The sequence below is a fragment of the Biomphalaria glabrata genome, chromosome 12 (assembly GCF_947242115.1).
Source record: "Biomphalaria glabrata chromosome 12, xgBioGlab47.1, whole genome shotgun sequence".
NCBI classification, from domain to species: Eukaryota; Metazoa; Mollusca; class Gastropoda; family Planorbidae; genus Biomphalaria; species Biomphalaria glabrata.
Window position 1 is genome coordinate 1,772,276 of NC_074722.1, and position 18,448 is coordinate 1,790,723.

General features: G+C 37.1%; 1 protein-coding gene across 4 annotated transcripts in view; it reads right to left on the reverse strand.

Annotated features, from left to right (window-relative positions):
- LOC106065937 (uncharacterized) overlaps nucleotides 1-16,628 on the reverse strand; it is a 35,759-nt gene extending 19,131 nt beyond the window's left edge. Inside the window, exon 1 of one of the 4 annotated variants that reach the window (XM_056006205.1) lies at nucleotides 16,339-16,628. Coding sequence is in view for 1 of the 4 variants with exons in the window: in XM_056006203.1 (XP_055862178.1) it covers nucleotides 6,668-6,718 (51 nt within the window). In the remaining 3 variants the exon portion in view is untranslated. Of the gene's footprint in view, nucleotides 1-2,749; nucleotides 2,843-5,353; nucleotides 5,737-6,667; nucleotides 6,791-16,338 lie in introns of those variants that run through there. The other 3 variants (XM_056006203.1, XM_056006206.1, XM_056006204.1) reach the window with 3 other exon arrangements.
- Nucleotides 16,629-18,448: the final 1,820 nt, after the last annotated feature.

Here is an 18,448-nt window from a genome sequence, read left to right on the forward strand (position 1 = left end):
CAACAAAACCAAAGAATCATACATAACACTTAAAAAGCTGTTACAGGAAAGCCTAGTGAATAGGATTAAGTGGGGGAGAGTTCTTGGGGTGACAGAATTCAAGGACACATTCATAAACCTACACAGTAAACATATCCCACCAAAAGCTAGAGAGATTAGTTATAGACTTATCTTTGGGATGACCCCTATGGTTAGAAGACGGGCAAATGACCGTGAATGTATATTATGCCACCTTGAAAATGCTGATAATGAGAAACATATGTATTTGGAATGTCCATTATTCCTTCAAGTTAGAAGTACTGTAATGGACCTATTGGAAGCAAACTGTGGCAATTATGTAAATGTTAACTTGTCTATTATTTTAAACAAGCTGCCAAAACTAAAAAATAAAATGATACATAACCTTAACTTGATTATTGTTTCCGAATACAGGAATCTTGTTTGGGCTACCTGGCTCAAATGTCTACATAATAATAAGGTGTTTGATCCTAATCACTTGGAATTAACATTTAGAAAAATAATGGACTTTAGGGTAGGGAATTATCTAGTTTGATTTTCATATACCTGTATAATGCTCATGTAGTTTTTCAGAAATAGGGTGTTGGGGGTCAGGGATATCTGATATTGTGTTGATTGTTCTGGAGTAGAGTATACTTGTATCATTTTTCTGTCTTTAGGGGGTTCATTGGTTAGGTAGTATGTCTTTGATATTAAATAATATTTCTATTACTGTTATTATATTTTTAGGTTAATCACTTTTCAATTGTTTATGATTTAATACTTGTGAATTATGGTAACTTACAAATAAAAACATATTAAAAAAAAAAGAAAAAAAAAAAAAAGCCCACAAAAGAGGCAAGATGGCCCATAAAAGAGGCATATAAAGCCCAAAAAAAGAGGCAAAGAAAAGAAGCATAAAGCCCAAGGATTCCTATGATGATAAAGCTAAAACTGAATAGCGCAAATTCTGAGGTTTCCTTTAAAAAAAAAAAAAAAAAAAAAAAAAAAGATGTACACTCTTTATTGCTTTAAAAAAAAGAACTGCACGTTTGCAGCTATATATATCTCAATATTGTAAGATTTATTTACCATTTTCTACATTTAACAAAATTAATCACCACTATTTCATTAATTAGCTTAATATTTGATTGATTCGTGTCTTGTCAGGAACAATGAATACTTGAGCGAATTTTCAACTTGATCCAAGAATGAGAAGTACGGGAAATATCTTACGGGAAATATATTACGGGAAATATCTTACGGGAAATATCTTACGGGAAATATCTTACGGGAAATATCTTACGGGAAATATATTACGGGAAATATCTTACGGGAAATATCTTACGGGAAATATCCTACGGGATAATATCTTGTTCAGAATGAATTCGAATTTGTACCAGTCGGACAGACAAGAGTCAATATCAGTTTTGTAAGAAAATGTTTAAGCAGACGTGATTTCCAAACGTAAGGAGGTCAACAGGTCAGGCACAGATGTACAATGATTCCTATTCAAGTCAAACTAAATGCCAACTTTAAAGCCACGATATTTCCTTTGATATTCTTTAGAAATCACAGCGTAGTATTGCTACGAATTTCAGACTAAAAATCTTCTTGCAATACATTTCTAAAAAAAAATGTTGAAAGACAAAATCTCCTTTATAGAATTTATTGAGCGATTATGGGACATATGTTACCCTACCACATAACTCCAGAGGGGGGCGCGGTGGCTGAGTAGTGAAGCGCTTGGCTTCCGAACCTGAGGTCCTGGGTTCGAATCTCGATGAAGACTGGGATTTTGAATTTGAGGATTTGATGGGCTCCCCCTGAGTCCGTCCAACACTAATGGGTACCTGACGTGGGGGGAGAGTTAAGGCGGTTGGTCGTTGTGCAAGAAATCATCAACATTTTTATTGATTATTATAATTAATCTTATAAGTTTTATAGATGAACTAATTATCATATCCTGGCATTGCCAGGGTCGAGCTTCGTTTTAAGGAAAAAAAAACTTAATTGTAGTTCCCGTAACAGTGTCCACTGAGGCATTTCCTGATGATGTGGCAGGTCTGCAGTAGTACCGTCCTTGGACAGGAAACGTGAATCTTCTTTGGAATGTTAAGGGCCTCAAATGTGTTTGCAAGATCAGTTGTAACAACTGGGAATATTTGTTGTTATTATTATTGTCTATATTATTATTATTATTATATTCACATTCATTTTTTGTAATACCTATCTTAAGCCATAAAATCATCTCTACTAAACAATAAAAAAAAAAAAGGGAAGTAGCGACATGCACATGACGAATTGACGATACCATCGTTGATTGGACCACATTAAATTATTTTTTGGTTTTATAAACATTCATTTGTGTTATTAAAAAAGGGCACGCATTTCTATTTTTATTCAAACGTTTAACCCTAACAGCGATGTGAACTATAAATAAGCAAAATGAATATTTCCGTCGGACTATGAAAAGTAATTACGGAGAGAAAGAGTTAATTTTTTTTGTTTGCTTGTTTTAAATTCAGAAATAGTGACATATAATTAGAAAATTTCACTAACCAAAACCACTTTTTTTTAGATTTCCTGACACATGGGTTGTAATAAAAGAAATACGAAAGATCTATATCTATTCACCGGACTGCGGAGCTTCTTAGATTCTATCATATATATGAAAAATGTGATTTGAAATAAGGAAAATATGGGAGGGGCGGGGGAAGATCTAAATGACAGTATTGTAGCAGGAACTTACCGCTTACAGATCTGCTTAAGTGGCATGCGATGATGCAGGTGGAACAACAAAAAGAAATCTGGCCAATTTCGGGCATTGGCTTGGCAGCTTATAGTGTACACAAATTAAAACATGGACTTAAAAAATTCAACCTTGTGTGTGTGTGTGTGTGTGAGAGAGAGAGAGAGAGAGAGAGAGAGAGAGAGAGAGACAAGAGGACACGTTGACATGAAATCAATAAAAGCTCAGTGATACGTTTGTCTTAAACGTTAACTAGAGGCAGAGTTCGGGGGAGGGGGAGGGCGGGGGGGGTGCACTTGTCTAACAGGTGTGAAACGAAAATCCCTCTCTTTTGTTTTAAAGTCTTAACAAGTCTTGATGTACTCAACGTGTCTGCATACACACACATGTATATTTATTTATATGTATAATATCATGTAACATCAATTGCTATATATACGGCAGAATGTAAGGCGTGAATGTATGGATGTATGTCCCGCATAGATACCAAAACCGCTTTACCAAATCTGAATAAAATTTGGCATATTCTTAGATCATGGCGGAGACCGTAACGTATTTTTAATGCCCCTCCCCCCCCCCACGCCCGGGGGACCTAAAAGTAAAACAAATATCAAATTTATCTCTATTAGTGAGTGACATTGTTGAACAAATCGGGTAAACCCGTTTTCACAGTATTCATATTTGATCGCATGAATATGTGGGCTAACGGGTAAACCTATTTCGTGGCAAAATAAAAATGTGAAGGGAACATTCGCCATGTTTGACATAGATCTAAATCCAATCCACTTTATCAGTGATACTCCTACTAAGGCCCGAGGGCCGAGGGTAATATTAGGCTAGTAATATAATATAATATAATATAATATAATATAATATAATATAACATAACATAACATAATATAATATAACATAGTACAATATAATATAATATAATATAATATAATATAATATAATATAATATAATATAATATAATATAATATAATATAATATAATATAATATAATATAATATAATATAATATAATATAATATAATATAATATATATTCACAGATGAATAGTAAAGTAAAGTTAAAAGTAAAGTAGCAATTATACATAAAAACACTGAACCATAATCTTCAAATACAAAAACAAAATTTAATAAAATACTCTGAAAGACACAAGATAAAGGCACATTCCTCATCCCATATGCTAGGACAAACTTGTACAAATGCTCCTTCTTCCCTAGTGCTATTAGAGCATGGAATGGGTTGCCTGAGCCAGCCAGGAAAACCAGTGACTTGGCAGAATTTAAGTTTACATGCATGACTAAATGCATGACGCGTAGGACGTAATCATCTTCTTTTGTGAAGCAACGTCTGTATTATATAAGATAAGAAGATAAGATTTACACACATACACAAACAGACAATCTAACCATGGCAAGGGAATGAAGAATAAGCACTTGCCTATGCATTGGGGATTTTCTCCCTAAAAGCTAACCAGAGTAACCTGCTCTTAGTTTAACCTTTGATTTTGAATCTCCCGTTAACGATCTCTATGCATTTACATTCAGCAAGAGAGAACAAAGAAATGAAAGCGATATGAATACATGTGGTAGCGACATAATGAAACCTAAAAGGAAAAAAAAGTAAAAAATGAAAAGCGGACGGCTTGACCCGAGCTGAACTGTGTCTGTGACCTCAGGCAGCGAGCAGACCTTCTCCCAAATACACCCCCTTTCCCCAACATATGGATAAAAGAGATTGGTCCAAATGCACTGAGTGTTCTAGAACATGGACGACTGGATGGATAAGACCTTGTTCAGCAAGCTAGAAGCTAACAGAGAAAAAGAAAAATCCTTAACTAAGGGAAAGAACTCCACACTTACAACTATATCTCTCAATACTGTGGAAGCTCGATATCAACAAAAAATAATTGAGACCAATAATTGACTAAATGGTTAATTGTTTCGTGTTATTTTAGGTACCATAATTAATTGTTTTAAAGTTTCAACTTCATAGAAGAATGGGTGTCGTGGAAATAACATGTACAATTATCTAAGGGGACAAAACCCTACATGTTTAGCCATATTTGTGAACACTGGAAGAGTACTTTCCCTTTTTGGTAATAAACTAACTAATTAATTACCACTAATTGTTTTTTTTTTTTTGTTTTGTTTTGTTTTGTTTTTTTATTCACGCCTTGTCTATGCCAATGAAAAATTGTGTAAAGTTTCAACTTGATCCGAGAATGGGAAGTGGGACAAATATCGTGTACACAATTGTGTACCAGACAGAGAAAGTTGATAGAAGTTTTGTAATAAATAGATTTCTGCGTGTACATAATTGTGTACCAGACAGAGAGAGTTGATAGAAGCTTTGTAAGAAATAGATTTCTGCGTGTACATAATTGTGTACCAGACAGACAGAGTTGATAGAAGCTTTGTAAGAAATAGATTTCTGGGTGTACATAATTGTGTCCCAGACAGACAGAGTTGATAGAAGCTTTGTAAGAAATAGATTTCTGGGTGTACATAATTGTGTCCCAGACAGACAGAGTTGAAAGAAGCTTTGTAAGAAATAGATTTCTGCTAGTGAGTTTGACGGTATAGTTTTGTCCCATACGTTAAGTCTTGCTGTACTGGAGACTGACCATGGGTCACTCGACTCTTGTGATGTTGTGGTCAATGTGTCTGTAAATCTCCGTGTACAGAAAGGAGTGGTAAAGTGCAACGCTTCCGAACCGGAGGGTCCCGGGTTCGAATCCAGGTCATGGCTGGGTTTTTCAATTTCGGAATCTTTAGAGCTCCCCTGAGTCCACCCAGCTTTAATGGATACCTGGCATTAGCTGGGGAAAAGTAAATGCGGTTGGTCGTTGTGCTGGCCACATAACACGCTCGTTAACTGTGGGCAACAGAAATAGATGACCTTTACATCATCTGCCCCATAGATCGCAAGGTGAGAAAGGAAAGCTTTTCTATGTTGGTTGTGTGACTATTTGCCATTTATTTCTTTGACTTTCCACACATTCTAAATGCCACCAATTATGCAGGTCTCACCATAATATCGCGTTTACGTGAGTGGTTCCATTTCTCTCACTGAGAGTGTTGACTCCACCACCCTAGTTTGTAAACGGTGTCAGTGCAAAAGAATAAATGGCCTTGTCAAGTGTAAATCCTGCCCTGAATATTGTCAGTGACTGGGTTCGCAAGTAACAAGCGTTCAACCCCCTAGAAACACCTGCACTACTAGTGTAGAGCAGTGATATTTGAACGGTTTGTGATCTTATTACGCTGCACCTTATATCATCAGTGTAATCACATGAAGAGTTGTGCCCTTTACATTAAAAAATATATGAAGAGTTATTCCCCTTACATAAATCATACGAAGAGTCATGCCCCTTACGTAAATCATACGAAGTGTAATGTCCTTGCATAAATCCAATCACATTTTGTCTCCCGAAGCCTTTCCCGTGTTTGGCGTAGGTTTGATTTCAGAGTTTTCCTTCTCCTAGATGGGAGGCCAATCAAGGCTAATGGGACCTTCCGGCCCGAGGCTTACTGGTTTGGGCGCCTGTTGCTCGCCGTTGCCCAGTGTTAATGGTTCCACTAGGCTCAATAGCTGAACCAAACGGGAGTGTCAGAAGTTGGACTTGTTGTCAAGAGGCTTTAACTTAGAAAATAAAACAAAAATGGAACCTAATAAAATACTGAGAAAGACACAAAGATTTAAGAGCTCTTTCTTAGCTAATACCATTCCAGCATGGAAATTGTCGTCTACAGTAGCAGGGAAAACCAATGACTTAACAAAGATTGGATCAACATGTAAGGCTGCATCGCTATAGTTATGAATGTATGACTATGAGATTGTAGTTGATCTGTGATATATACAATAAGAAAAAGGTACAAAATTATGGTGGTACGTTATGTGCATACTTACGAGAACAGAAATGAGTAATTTGTAACTCATTGCTACGTTGGAAGAGTGCATCAAAATAATTGAGATTATTTGTTGTCTCCCTTGGCTAAGAACCAGAACTCTCTTGCTACGTCAGGCAACATTCAGATAATAGGGCAACCGCATCCTCTTTAGATGTTATTTTCCTTTATACGTTTAAATAATGTTATAATAGTGGTGCAAGACTTTCCTTCGGAAATGAAGATTATTAAACCCTAGGTCGAACCTCAAGTAGAAGATGTTGTAAACTGATTCGATATCAGAGCCAACATTACGACACTCGAAGTCACATCGGGGCCAAACAACAACAATTATTCCAGACTCGACACCAAAAGTAACAAACATTGCGTCCTTGGAGATTTCTCCATGCTCCACAATTTCATAACTACACATGGGTCTGGAAAGAATTTGACAAAACCAATAAGGTTTCTAGCACACACTGTGTACAGCATTATGACATCTGCACATACAACAATGCATGGTGTAACGCGTAAACCCAAGGGAGGTTATTCTTCGTAGCCAGGCTATCTTTGATAACCACTATTCCCTCCACTGGCTGTAATAGCAGTCGATTAAGAAGATCGCTTTACAATGGTCGCTACGGTTCAGTGACCCGTGGCCCTCAATTCATATTACACAATCCGTTTTCATCTGTCAGTTTGTGTCTGTTTCCTGACGATGCATGTTTTTTTTGACGCCGACACAGAACTGTCATCAAATATTGAAACAAGAAGGCGTTTTATTTAGCGAATAAAAAATAGACCATTGTAGCATGGACGATTGATGCATATTCTTTCATCTATTGGACTCAAAACATTCTTAGTGGCGCCCGTGTGGAAACGGTTACTTGAGGGGATAACTAGGCTAAATGAATAGCAAAACAAAACTCCCGTGGCCATGTCTAGCCCATGCGCCGGGGGGATCAGATGTATAGGAAATAGCAATGCTTTACATAGGTATTGACTTGGGTCTCTTCCAGACAGAACTGTGTGTTCACACAGGTTTTTTTTTTTTACTGTTTGACGCTCAAACAGTTTTTTTTTTCAAACTTAGAGCTCGAAGAGCCTTCGGCTCAGCTCTTAGACGATCAAACGGATATTTAGAAAAACTATTGACTAGAAGGCGACTCTATCTCTAAAACATTTCCTAAAACAAGATTAGAAAAAGACCTAGAAAACATAGACTCGTAGTCGGAAAATTCCCGAAGTGATCAACCCAGGCAGGTTAAAAGGCCGGGTTTGTTAAACTGATTTTATAATAATAACAATAATAATTAAAGATTTTTTACTTTTGACTTGTGCTCCTGCCATTTGTAGCGTATCTTTCATGCTTACAGCATGCCCAGTGCGCTATGGTCAAAATCTCTTTTGTGGACTAGTGGGAGGAGAGGTCTCGGGAGAAGGATTCCGTCCTGCCTTTTGGCAATTAGAAAGCAAAGCTTTGATTGAGTCGGGATTCAATTTTGAGCATGTGCAGTGCGATATGTCCAAATCTCTTTCGTGGAGTAGTGGGAGGATAGGTCTGTAAGAAGGATTCCGTTCTGCCTTTTGGTAATTAGAAAGCAAAGCTTTGATTGAGTCGGGATTCGAATTTGAGCATGCCCAGTGCGATATGTCCAAATCTCTTTTGTGGACTAGTGAGAGGAGAGGTCTCTGTGAGAAGGATTCAGTGCTGCCTTTTGGCAATTAGAAAGCAAAGCTTTGACCGACTCGGGATTTTAATTCGAGCCCCCCCCCCCCCCCCCCGTTAGGTTGTTAAGCAGTTTTGTCCTCTCACCAATACTTTATAACATTACTTTAGGAAATAAGAAAAACATTTGTATAAACGTGATAAATATACCAAAGGAAATAACTTTCCCCTTTTATTTTTTTTTTAAGTTTATTTTTCTATAAAAAAAACAAAAAACAGTTCGTTTCCATAAGATAAAACTAGACTTTGCAGCAGAACTTCGCAAGCTACAAAATATCATATAATCTAGTTATTTGTAATCTAAACGTGACAGACAGACGGACTGACAGACAAAGCATGCAAAATTAATACTGTAGCGTGACACCAAATAAAAAAAGAAAAAGAAAAATCACAAACAAACAAAATTGAGAACTTAATTAAAAATCTAACTTGTAATCAACATAAAACTTAAATTTCTATAATTCCAGTCTCTTTCAGTTCACTTTTAGTAAGCTTCAAGCCAGTCATTCAAAGATTGGACGATTAGGTGACCACTTCTTCTAAAACAATTTGGCTATCATGGCTTGCCTCAGGCATAGGCAAACTAGGCTGCCACCAAGTGCCTTCGATTGGTGGGGGGCCTCACAATGGACTCATGACATTATCATAAGAGAAGAAATAGCGAAACTTGTGCCCAATGTTTATGTCAAAGGACGTAGCCTGACTGGATTTTAAATAAATTGCGTCATTTCATCTTTTCGCTGTTTATTTATTTTTCTATCTCATGTAGGACCACCAAATTCACTTCGCCTCGGGCCTCCAATTATCTGCTTTACAACTTGTTACGACTGGGAAGAAGATTGTGTATCCTCTTTGTTCTGACTATCCGAAAGGGATATTTTGAAGTCTTTTTCGAGGCCCCCACTAAATAGGAAGCCCTAGGCGGCTGCCTAAAGGATGTTTTAAAGTTCTTCGCGAGGCCCCATTAAATAGGAGGTCCTAGGCGGATGCCTAGTTTGCCGACCCTGCTGGAGGTTGCTAACAACTAGGTCAATAAACATGCCAATCTGAATGTGAAAATCCAGGTTGAATTTTATGTCAGTTGATTGTTTCAATATATTTTTCAGGGGAGACACATTTTTATTATCTCATGACATGTTTAGATATTAACAGCTCTGTTGATTTATGAGCAGAATGATGTTGAACATTTAATTTACAATCATTTTTTTTTATATTGGTGCTCTTTGGAAAAAAATAAATTTTACAAAACCTATTTTCAAGTCAGAACTTCATGGAGGGTGGGCGGAAGGAGGGTGGATGGTGGAACCTGGACGAAAATCTCAGAAACGGCCTTACGGTTTTCCTAAAAAATTTAACAGTTAATGTATATCTCTGTAAAAAAAGAAATGGAATTAAATTTGACTAGAAACCAGATCTAGATCTAAACCCAACATTGGTTTTGAATGGACTTCGCGTTATCACGTTCTGGAACTTCTGTCCACCCGGTGCCACTGATTCAAGAGTTTAATAAATTTATGTTCAGGAAAATTGTGCAAAACTTCTTCTAAGTCAAAATCTTAAGGCCTATCATTGGAATATTATAAAGTGTAGTAGATCTATACATTCATTTAACCAGGATTCTTTCTCGGTGACGTAGTGTAGGGGAAATAAGGGGAGTTAAAAAATGCTCCATTGTTTTTTAATCAAACACTCATTAAGAGAAAAAAAAACAATTGCTCTATAAGTTGCATAAAGAGGGTAGTGTCCCTTTTTTTTAAAACTCTTTACGGAGAGAAAGAGTTAAAAGTATTTTTAATGTTTTTCTTGGTTCTAGTTTATTTGTATCTGGCTGGCTGGCCACGAGGTTAACAGTAGCCAAGTGTATGACGTGTATGATATGTATGATGTGTATGACCGGCCGATACGTGTGACACAGGCCAGTGTTCTGCGAGCAGCCAAGCATGACCAGGGACGACCCTTTGCGATGGTACAAGGTATGAACATTTCACTTGCGAATCGCCCATGAGATAAACATGCGATCGTCTATAAAGATCACGCGACAGGTCCGTAGAGTTTCAACTCTGGAAGGTTTTCAGGGACCTTATGTAAAAAAAAAGGGGCATGGCAGTGTAGGGACAGTTCAGTTCAGTACTTTGGTTAGGCCAATAATAGAATATGCATCCTCTGTTTGGGACCCATCAGCTCAAGAAAACATTAAGAAACTAGAACAGACACAAAATAGAGCAATGAGATTAATAACAAACGAATATTCACATTTGACTAGAGTAACACCTTTAGTAAAATCACTAAATTTAGAAAGCCTTCAGGACAGAAGACTCAAAAGTAAAGTAGCAATGATACATACAACACTGATCCATAATCCTCAAATACAAAAACAAAATAAAATACTCAGACACAAAGATAAAGGCACATTCCTCGTCCCATATGCTAGGACAAATTTGTACAAATGCTCCTTTTTCCCTAGTGCTATTAGAGCATGGAATGGGTGGTCTTAGCTAGCCAGGAAAACCAGTGACTTGGCAGAATTTAAGTCATTTAACATGCATGGCTATTAGGCTGACCTGGGGACACGCCTAGGACGTAATCATCTTCTATTTTTTGAAGCAACGTCTGTAATTTATAAGATAAGAAGATAAGTACAGCAGTACGGTTCTCAACAGTGAAGCGATTGTACATTCTGTATACATGCACATCATTTGGATGTAATTTTTTTTACACTCCATAAATTTCTCGAGCTCTTCAGCCAGTGATGTCATGTGATTAAGTGCTAGTGGAGAGGCAGGCTGAGAGTGGCAGCCATTTTTATGACATTTTTGTGTAGCATCATTATCGCCACATTTCACTGGCTTATTATTGAATAATATCAGGTGACCGAGCCTCGCTCGGATGAATAATTTGTTAAGGAAGGATATATACCCGAAGTCATTTTGAGAATATTTTTGTACCAGGTGGCCGAACCTCGCTCTGTTAAATAATTTCGAAAGGTTATATACCCGAAGTCATTTTGGGAATATTCTTGTAATTACGAAAATGAACGATCGGGTAAAGACTACTAATCTGAAGAGTTGTTTTAGTGTTCTGTTAGTTCTAATTGTAGGCCTAATTGTACATGTCGATTAAATTTAAAGTCTTTTAAGTCCCCCTACAGTCTAGACAAACTACAGCTCACGTCCGTCTTATAGTTTTACAATCCATCTTTTGCGTAAAACTATTGTAGGCCTATTATTGGCTTGGAAGAAAGTCTTTGCAATGTAACTTCTCTACGTTATAGGGTAAAACATGCACTTAGTGACAAAGTAAAATGGCTCATTTTTTCTTATTAGACTTAAATCATGGCATTAGTTTTCTAAAGAAACGTTTCCGTGGGGCACCTATGTTACGCCAAACAATATGCTCGTTACCCATACGGGATACGTGCCCTGCCCAGCCTGACTGTCGGACTATAAGAAGTTCATACCGGCTTTTGCCATCCATCCATCCTAGTGGTGCTATGGCCTGCTTTTACACATCCATCCATTCAGATCTCTCCTGGCCCTAACTCCAAGCTTTTTACCGAGGTTTATAGTTAAATCAAAAGAGGCTGCAGTGTACGCAAACTCGTTGACCGCTAGATGGATATCATGTTCAGTGTGAGCAAGTAAGGCGTAGAGAAGCTGTGTTATGACCATTTCCTTTGTTTTGGTACAGGAGAGGTAGACACTGAAGCATGAACACATGGTAATAATTCACCAGCAAAATAATAATAATAATAAGGCTTGTCTTAGAGTCCGAAAATTAATGAGGATTGCAGCTGTGACCTACATATCTTGCCACATCCAGGGCAAGCATAACCATTGTCCGCGGTGCTCGATTAAGATTTTCTTTTAGCGTCTGCGTCTGTCCTCGGCAGCAAATTTTCTTTTGGTCTCAAATGTGTATCGGCGGCCTTTGTATAGAGGGAATTCTTTAAGTCCGACAGTTACGCTGGACAGAGCAGTATCCTGTATGGGAGACGAATCTCAGACGAACGCATGCCAAAGGCAGTCTTTTTTGGTGAGCTAAAAAGTGGTCGACGTAACACCGTAACGCTTAAAAGACCAGCTTATGGCGCAAACTTGACTTAGCTGACATAGAAGAGAGCACATGGTTGCATGCGGCCTCAGAACGAGACAGCTGGAGGTCACCAGCAAAATAAACAATAAAGTAAAAGGTATCTACACCGCTCTACACAATTAAAGTGTAAACAACTTATTAAGCACTTAAAACACAAAAACTAATCATACATCGGCACATTTAATTTCATTACTTTTCTTTCATAGTTCTATAATAAATCAATCTACAGTAAGATGGTGCGCAAATGTTTAATTAGGTCTAATGGTTCTTTAAAACTCGTTCTTGTTTGCAAAGAAATATTTTAGTATACTGCGGTAAGCCTAGTGACGTAAGCAGCGTTTTTCCCGTTTACGTCATGGAAAATTTTCATTCATAAAACATTCTAGCCAAAATTAATTTTTCGATAATGAGGCATTTTCAAACCGATATAACGGTCGACCTCGAGTTTTCCCGATGTGGCCAATGAGTTGAGAATTTTTTTCTCACTAATATGCACATACCTTGAAATTTTAAAGAAAATCGTTAGAGCCGTTTTTGAAATAAAATTTATATATATATATATATATATATATATATATAAATATATATACATACATACAAGAATTGCTCGCTTAAGAGTATAGGATTATGACTGCGATCACAACACAATTTCGATACAAGGGCGGATCCAAAAGTTTTGAGGAGGGAGGTGAGGTTGACTTGTCGGTGATTTCTTATTCCGAAGCCTACATACATTATATACACACTGTTACGGTCGTAGCGCAGCATGGTGCGAATGACAAATGGTGCGAATGAAAAATGGTGTGAATGATAAATGGTGCGAATGAAAAATGGTGTGAATGACAAATGCTGCGAATGACAAATGGTGTGAATGACAAATGGTGCGAATGACAAATGGTGCGAATGACAAATGGTGTGAATGACAAATGGTGTACGAATGACAAATGGTGTGAATGACAAATGGTGCGAATGACATGGTGCGAATGACAAATGGTGTGAATGACAAATGGTGTGCGAATAACAAATGGTGTGAATGACAAATGGTGCGAATGACAAATGGTGTGAATGACAATTGGTGTGAATGACATATGGTGCGAATGACATATGGTGCGAATGACATGGTGCGAATGACAAATGGTGTGAATGACAAATGGTGTGAATGACAAATGGTGCGAATGACATTTGATGCGAATGACATATGGTGCGAATGACATATGGTGCGAATGACATATGGTGCGAATGACAAATGGTGTGAATGACATATGGTGCGAATGACAAATGGTGTGAATGACATATGGTGCGAATGATAAATGGTGCGAATGACAAATGGTACGAATGACATATGGTGCGAATGACATATGGTGCGAATGACAAATGGTGTGAATGACAAATGGTGCGAATGACAAATGGTGCGAATGACAAATGGTGCGAATGACATATGGTGCGAATGACAAATGGTGTGAATGACAAATGGTGCGAATGACAAATGGTGCGAATGACATATGGTGCGAATGACATATGGTGCGAATGACAAATGGTGTGAATGACAAATGGTGCGAATGGTGTGAATGACAAATGGTGCGAATGGTGTGAATGACAAATGGTGCGAATGGTGTGAATGACAAATGGTGCGAATGGTGTGAATGACAAATGGTGCGAATGGTGTGAATGACAAATGGTGCGAATGGTGTGAATGACAAATGGTGCGAATGGTGTGAATGACAAATGGTGCGAATGGTGTGAATGACAAATGGTGCGAATGTTGTGAATGACAAATGGTGCGAATGACAAATGGTGCGAATGTGTTTATTGGATGGAAGAGAGGTTAAAACATAGAAAGCCAGAAAATATGGCCATGAAGTGAGCTGTAGATATTAGGATGACGTTGGCTGTAAGAATATGAAAGTGTTTCTGAACTTAGACCCTTGAGAGTGTCTGCTCATTTTGCAAGAGTCTAGTGTCATAAATCACACTCATATATATATATATATATATATATATATATATATATATATATATATACTATAAGGGATTAATTTGCATTGTAGGTATCAAACATATATATATATATACTATAAGGGATTAATTTGCATTGTAGGTATCAAACATATATATATATATATACTATAAGGGATTAATTTGCATTGTAGGTATCAAACATATATATATATATATACTATAAGGGATTAATTTGCATTGTAGGTATCAAACAAAATAATTAATTACTGGTGATTAATTAAATAATCGTGTTTTTTTTCTTATTGATTCGTGTCTTGTCTATGCCGATTAATAAATTGGAAAGTTTCAACTTAATCCTAGAACGGGCGTTGGTGATATAACGTGTAGAGACCTTTTGACAGACAGTTACTTGATATAAGCTTTGTACCATGCATGTCGCAACTGGGCTTGCGTAGTCATTAGAAGCACTACACTAATCTTACATCGAAGTCATTGCCCATAATAAACCTATTGCCCCAATCAGGGCCGATCTTAGGGCACTGCAATCTGTAGGACCGGCCCTGGCCCCAATGTTCAACTATATTGAATGGTGGCCATGAATGACAAATAAATATATGTCATCAAATTTGCCAAAGACACTTTCGTCACCTTGAATATCGAGACTCTCAAGCATCCAACTATTAACAACTTCTGAAAATGGTGATTCGAAAACTTTTATAATTTTGAATAAAAGTAAAGAAATGATTGTGGATTTTAGAGAGTATTTAGACAAGCTTGCAAAGATTCAGATAAACAATCAATTAGTAGACTGAATCTTATCTTATATAATACAGAAGTTGCTTCAAGACTATAAATACCTAAACACAACCATAAACAACAAATTGGCATGGAAAGAGCGCAGACAAAAACTTAACACAAAAATACATCAAAAACTTTTCTATCTTAGCAGGGCCGGCCTTAGATAATCGGAGGACCTAGACAAAGTGAATTTCGAGGCGCTAAAAATAAAAAAAATCAAGATAAACACCATTGTGAAATGTTGAAACTCTATTTCTAGTCTGGAGATCATGGTTCATCCATTAAGTAGGCAGGTGGATTCGGCGCTATATGAATTTATCTTATTTGTTAATTTAGAAATAGATACAGTACAGGTAGGTTTTTCATTGCATATTTTTTGGTCATAATTTTTTTGTTTTTCTATTTCGTATGGAGCCATGTTATTCACATCGCTTTCAATCACCCAAGCCCGGCCCTTATCTTACCTAAGAAAAAAATTTATTCCGAAAGGTTTTTATAACTTTATTTCGCATTATTATTTTTTTTTTTAACTATATAAGATCGGTTGTAGCAATTGGACCCCAAGATGACCTACTAACTATCGTAAAAAAACAAACAAGCTAAAAATCTATAGCCATATAACAAGGTCTTCAGGGCTCGCAAAGACCTTCCTACAGGGAACAGTACCTGGAAAAAAAGGAAAGGAGGCTGACAGTGAAAGCGATGGGAGGTCAACATAAAAGAATGGACGGGCAAAAGACAGAGAGGAATGGAGAAAGACGGTCGACGAATCTTGCATGGTGCCCCAGCGGTCCAACAGACTAAGGGATAGGTAAAGGTAAAAAAAAAATTACAGGATCGAACAAATGGCAGAGAATTTTAATTTAAAAAATTACAAGTTATTTGTTTAAGACTGACTAAAAATAGATGAAACAAACACTAATAAAACAATTATACAAAATAAAGGCCTACTTTGGAATAAATATGTCGGGCAGTTAATTTACTAGATGTATTTAGTTTACCAAAGAGATTCAAAATAATTGTATTGATCTACCGTTGACCAAAATTTAAAAAAAATTATATTGTGATTAAAAAAAAGAAGTTAGGTTCCCTGTAGTGTCCCTGTAGACACTCACCTTTGTTCCCTGATGTCACTTATGTTCCCTGTAGCCACTCACTTGTTCCATGTAGTCATTTTGGCTCATTGACTATAAGACCAGGTGAGTCAGTCTAACTTGTCCGCAATTATTATATTAACTCTTTCTCTCCGTAATTATTTACCACATTCTGGTGGAATCAACGCTGGTATCGTCAGTTAGGAGAGAAAGAGTTTTAATGTAGCCTCGTTTTGATACGTCCATTGAATTCGTTCTTTGTGTAAACAAGATCTTCCGTCTCCTCAGTCCAATGCAGAGTTTGCATGTTTACATGGTCTCTCGTATGTGATGATGGACATGTAGAGAGTTGTAGATCTAGTATACCAGGGGTTCTCAACTTGCGGGTCGCGACCCCCTTGGGGGGGGGGGGTCGATAGACCATTTGCCAGGGGTCGCCTAAGACCATCGAAACTATGGATTGTTATTGTCTATTCTTCTATTGCTGTATGTGTGTGCTGGGGAGGGGGGTCGCGGCAGAGTGGGGGATTGTAAAAAGGGGTAGCCGTACTTAAAAGGTTGAGAACCGCTGTAAGATTAAGTAACGTTATTAAAGGTGACCTATTAAAGGTGACCGCTATAGGTGTAAGATTATAATATAAACGTTATTAGATCTTTGCTGAAACGGTAGAGGCCATTTCCTTATTTAATGTTAAACTAACATCTATAAAAGTTATTGTGGCATGACGGTCTAGGGTCAAGTCTAGAGTGATGGGTTACCTTTCGCAATGGTCTGAAGACTTCGATTGTGTTATGCAAGGTTAACGGCCTTGTTGGTAGAGTTATGTCACTTGTTTCAAAGCGCAATGGATTATCGCCGACATTCTATTATGACCTTCAGGGGATGAATTGTCTCAAGCATAGGTTTCTAGAAGCTTCTTTTTCTTTCTTTTTTCTTTCTTTCATTTCTTTCTCTTTCCTTTTCTTATTTCTTCCTATTTCTTGTTTTTCTCTCTCTCTAACTCTCTGTCTGTCTCTCTCTTTCTCCAAATATCTATATATACCTATCTATCTATCTATCTATCTATCTATCTATCTATCTATCTATCTATCTATCTATCTATCTATCTATCTATCTAATCTATCTAATCTATCTATCCATCTATCTAATCTATCTATCTATCTATCTATCTATCTATCTCTCTATCTATCTATCTATCTATCTATCTATCTATCTATCTATCTATCTATCTATCTATCTAATCTTTCTATCTATCTATCTATATGTATGTCTGTCTTTCTGTTTGTCTGTCTATCCATCTATCCATCCATCCACCTGTCAATCCATATTTAATTATGTATTTACTTATACAGGGCCAGATTTAAGTATGTAGAAGCCCCGGGGCAGGATTTTTGTGGAAGTCCCTACACTGTAGCCCCGCCCGCCTTCCCTTTGAACCGCGCTTATATATATATATAAAATATTATAATATATATATATATATTTGCTGAGTATTTATAAACCTATTTATTACATACTAAATTTCGTTCAAGAGGCCATTTTTTATGTATTTTGTTTTTCGGAGGGGGGGGGAAATCATTAAATATGCTGAAGTTCTGAGCTGTTCTTTCGAAAGACTCGATACTATAAATGATTCTGAAATAAGATCCCATAGCCAGGTAGGACCTCCCTGACTAAATGTTCTCTGTGTTAGGAAACTGAAACTTTGGCAGGATCTAGATTTATGTTCACTCAATGATTATCGGACTCAAAAGATTTTAGTTGTTTTTTTTTTCTTTTTTGCCAGTGTTAAAGACTTGACATATTGTAATTGCTTCTAGCTAGCTCTAACTGGCATAGAAAAGAACGCAATTGGCAGCAGGACTCTTCCAAACGAGCCAACTGGAGATCTCTTGCAAATACTGTGGGATATACTTTAGAGACCAAAAGGAAATCTACTGCAGTTGACTTAAACAGACAACCGAAAGACAACGGTTATGTCTGAGCTGGTGTGGCAAAATATATAGGTCATAGCAAGGACCTCGTAGCCATGGAAACTGCTGTACTCCTCCTTAATATTCAGAGTCAAAGACAAACCATATTATTATTTTGTGGGAGAACTCTATGTACTCTTGTGGGATAACTCTATGT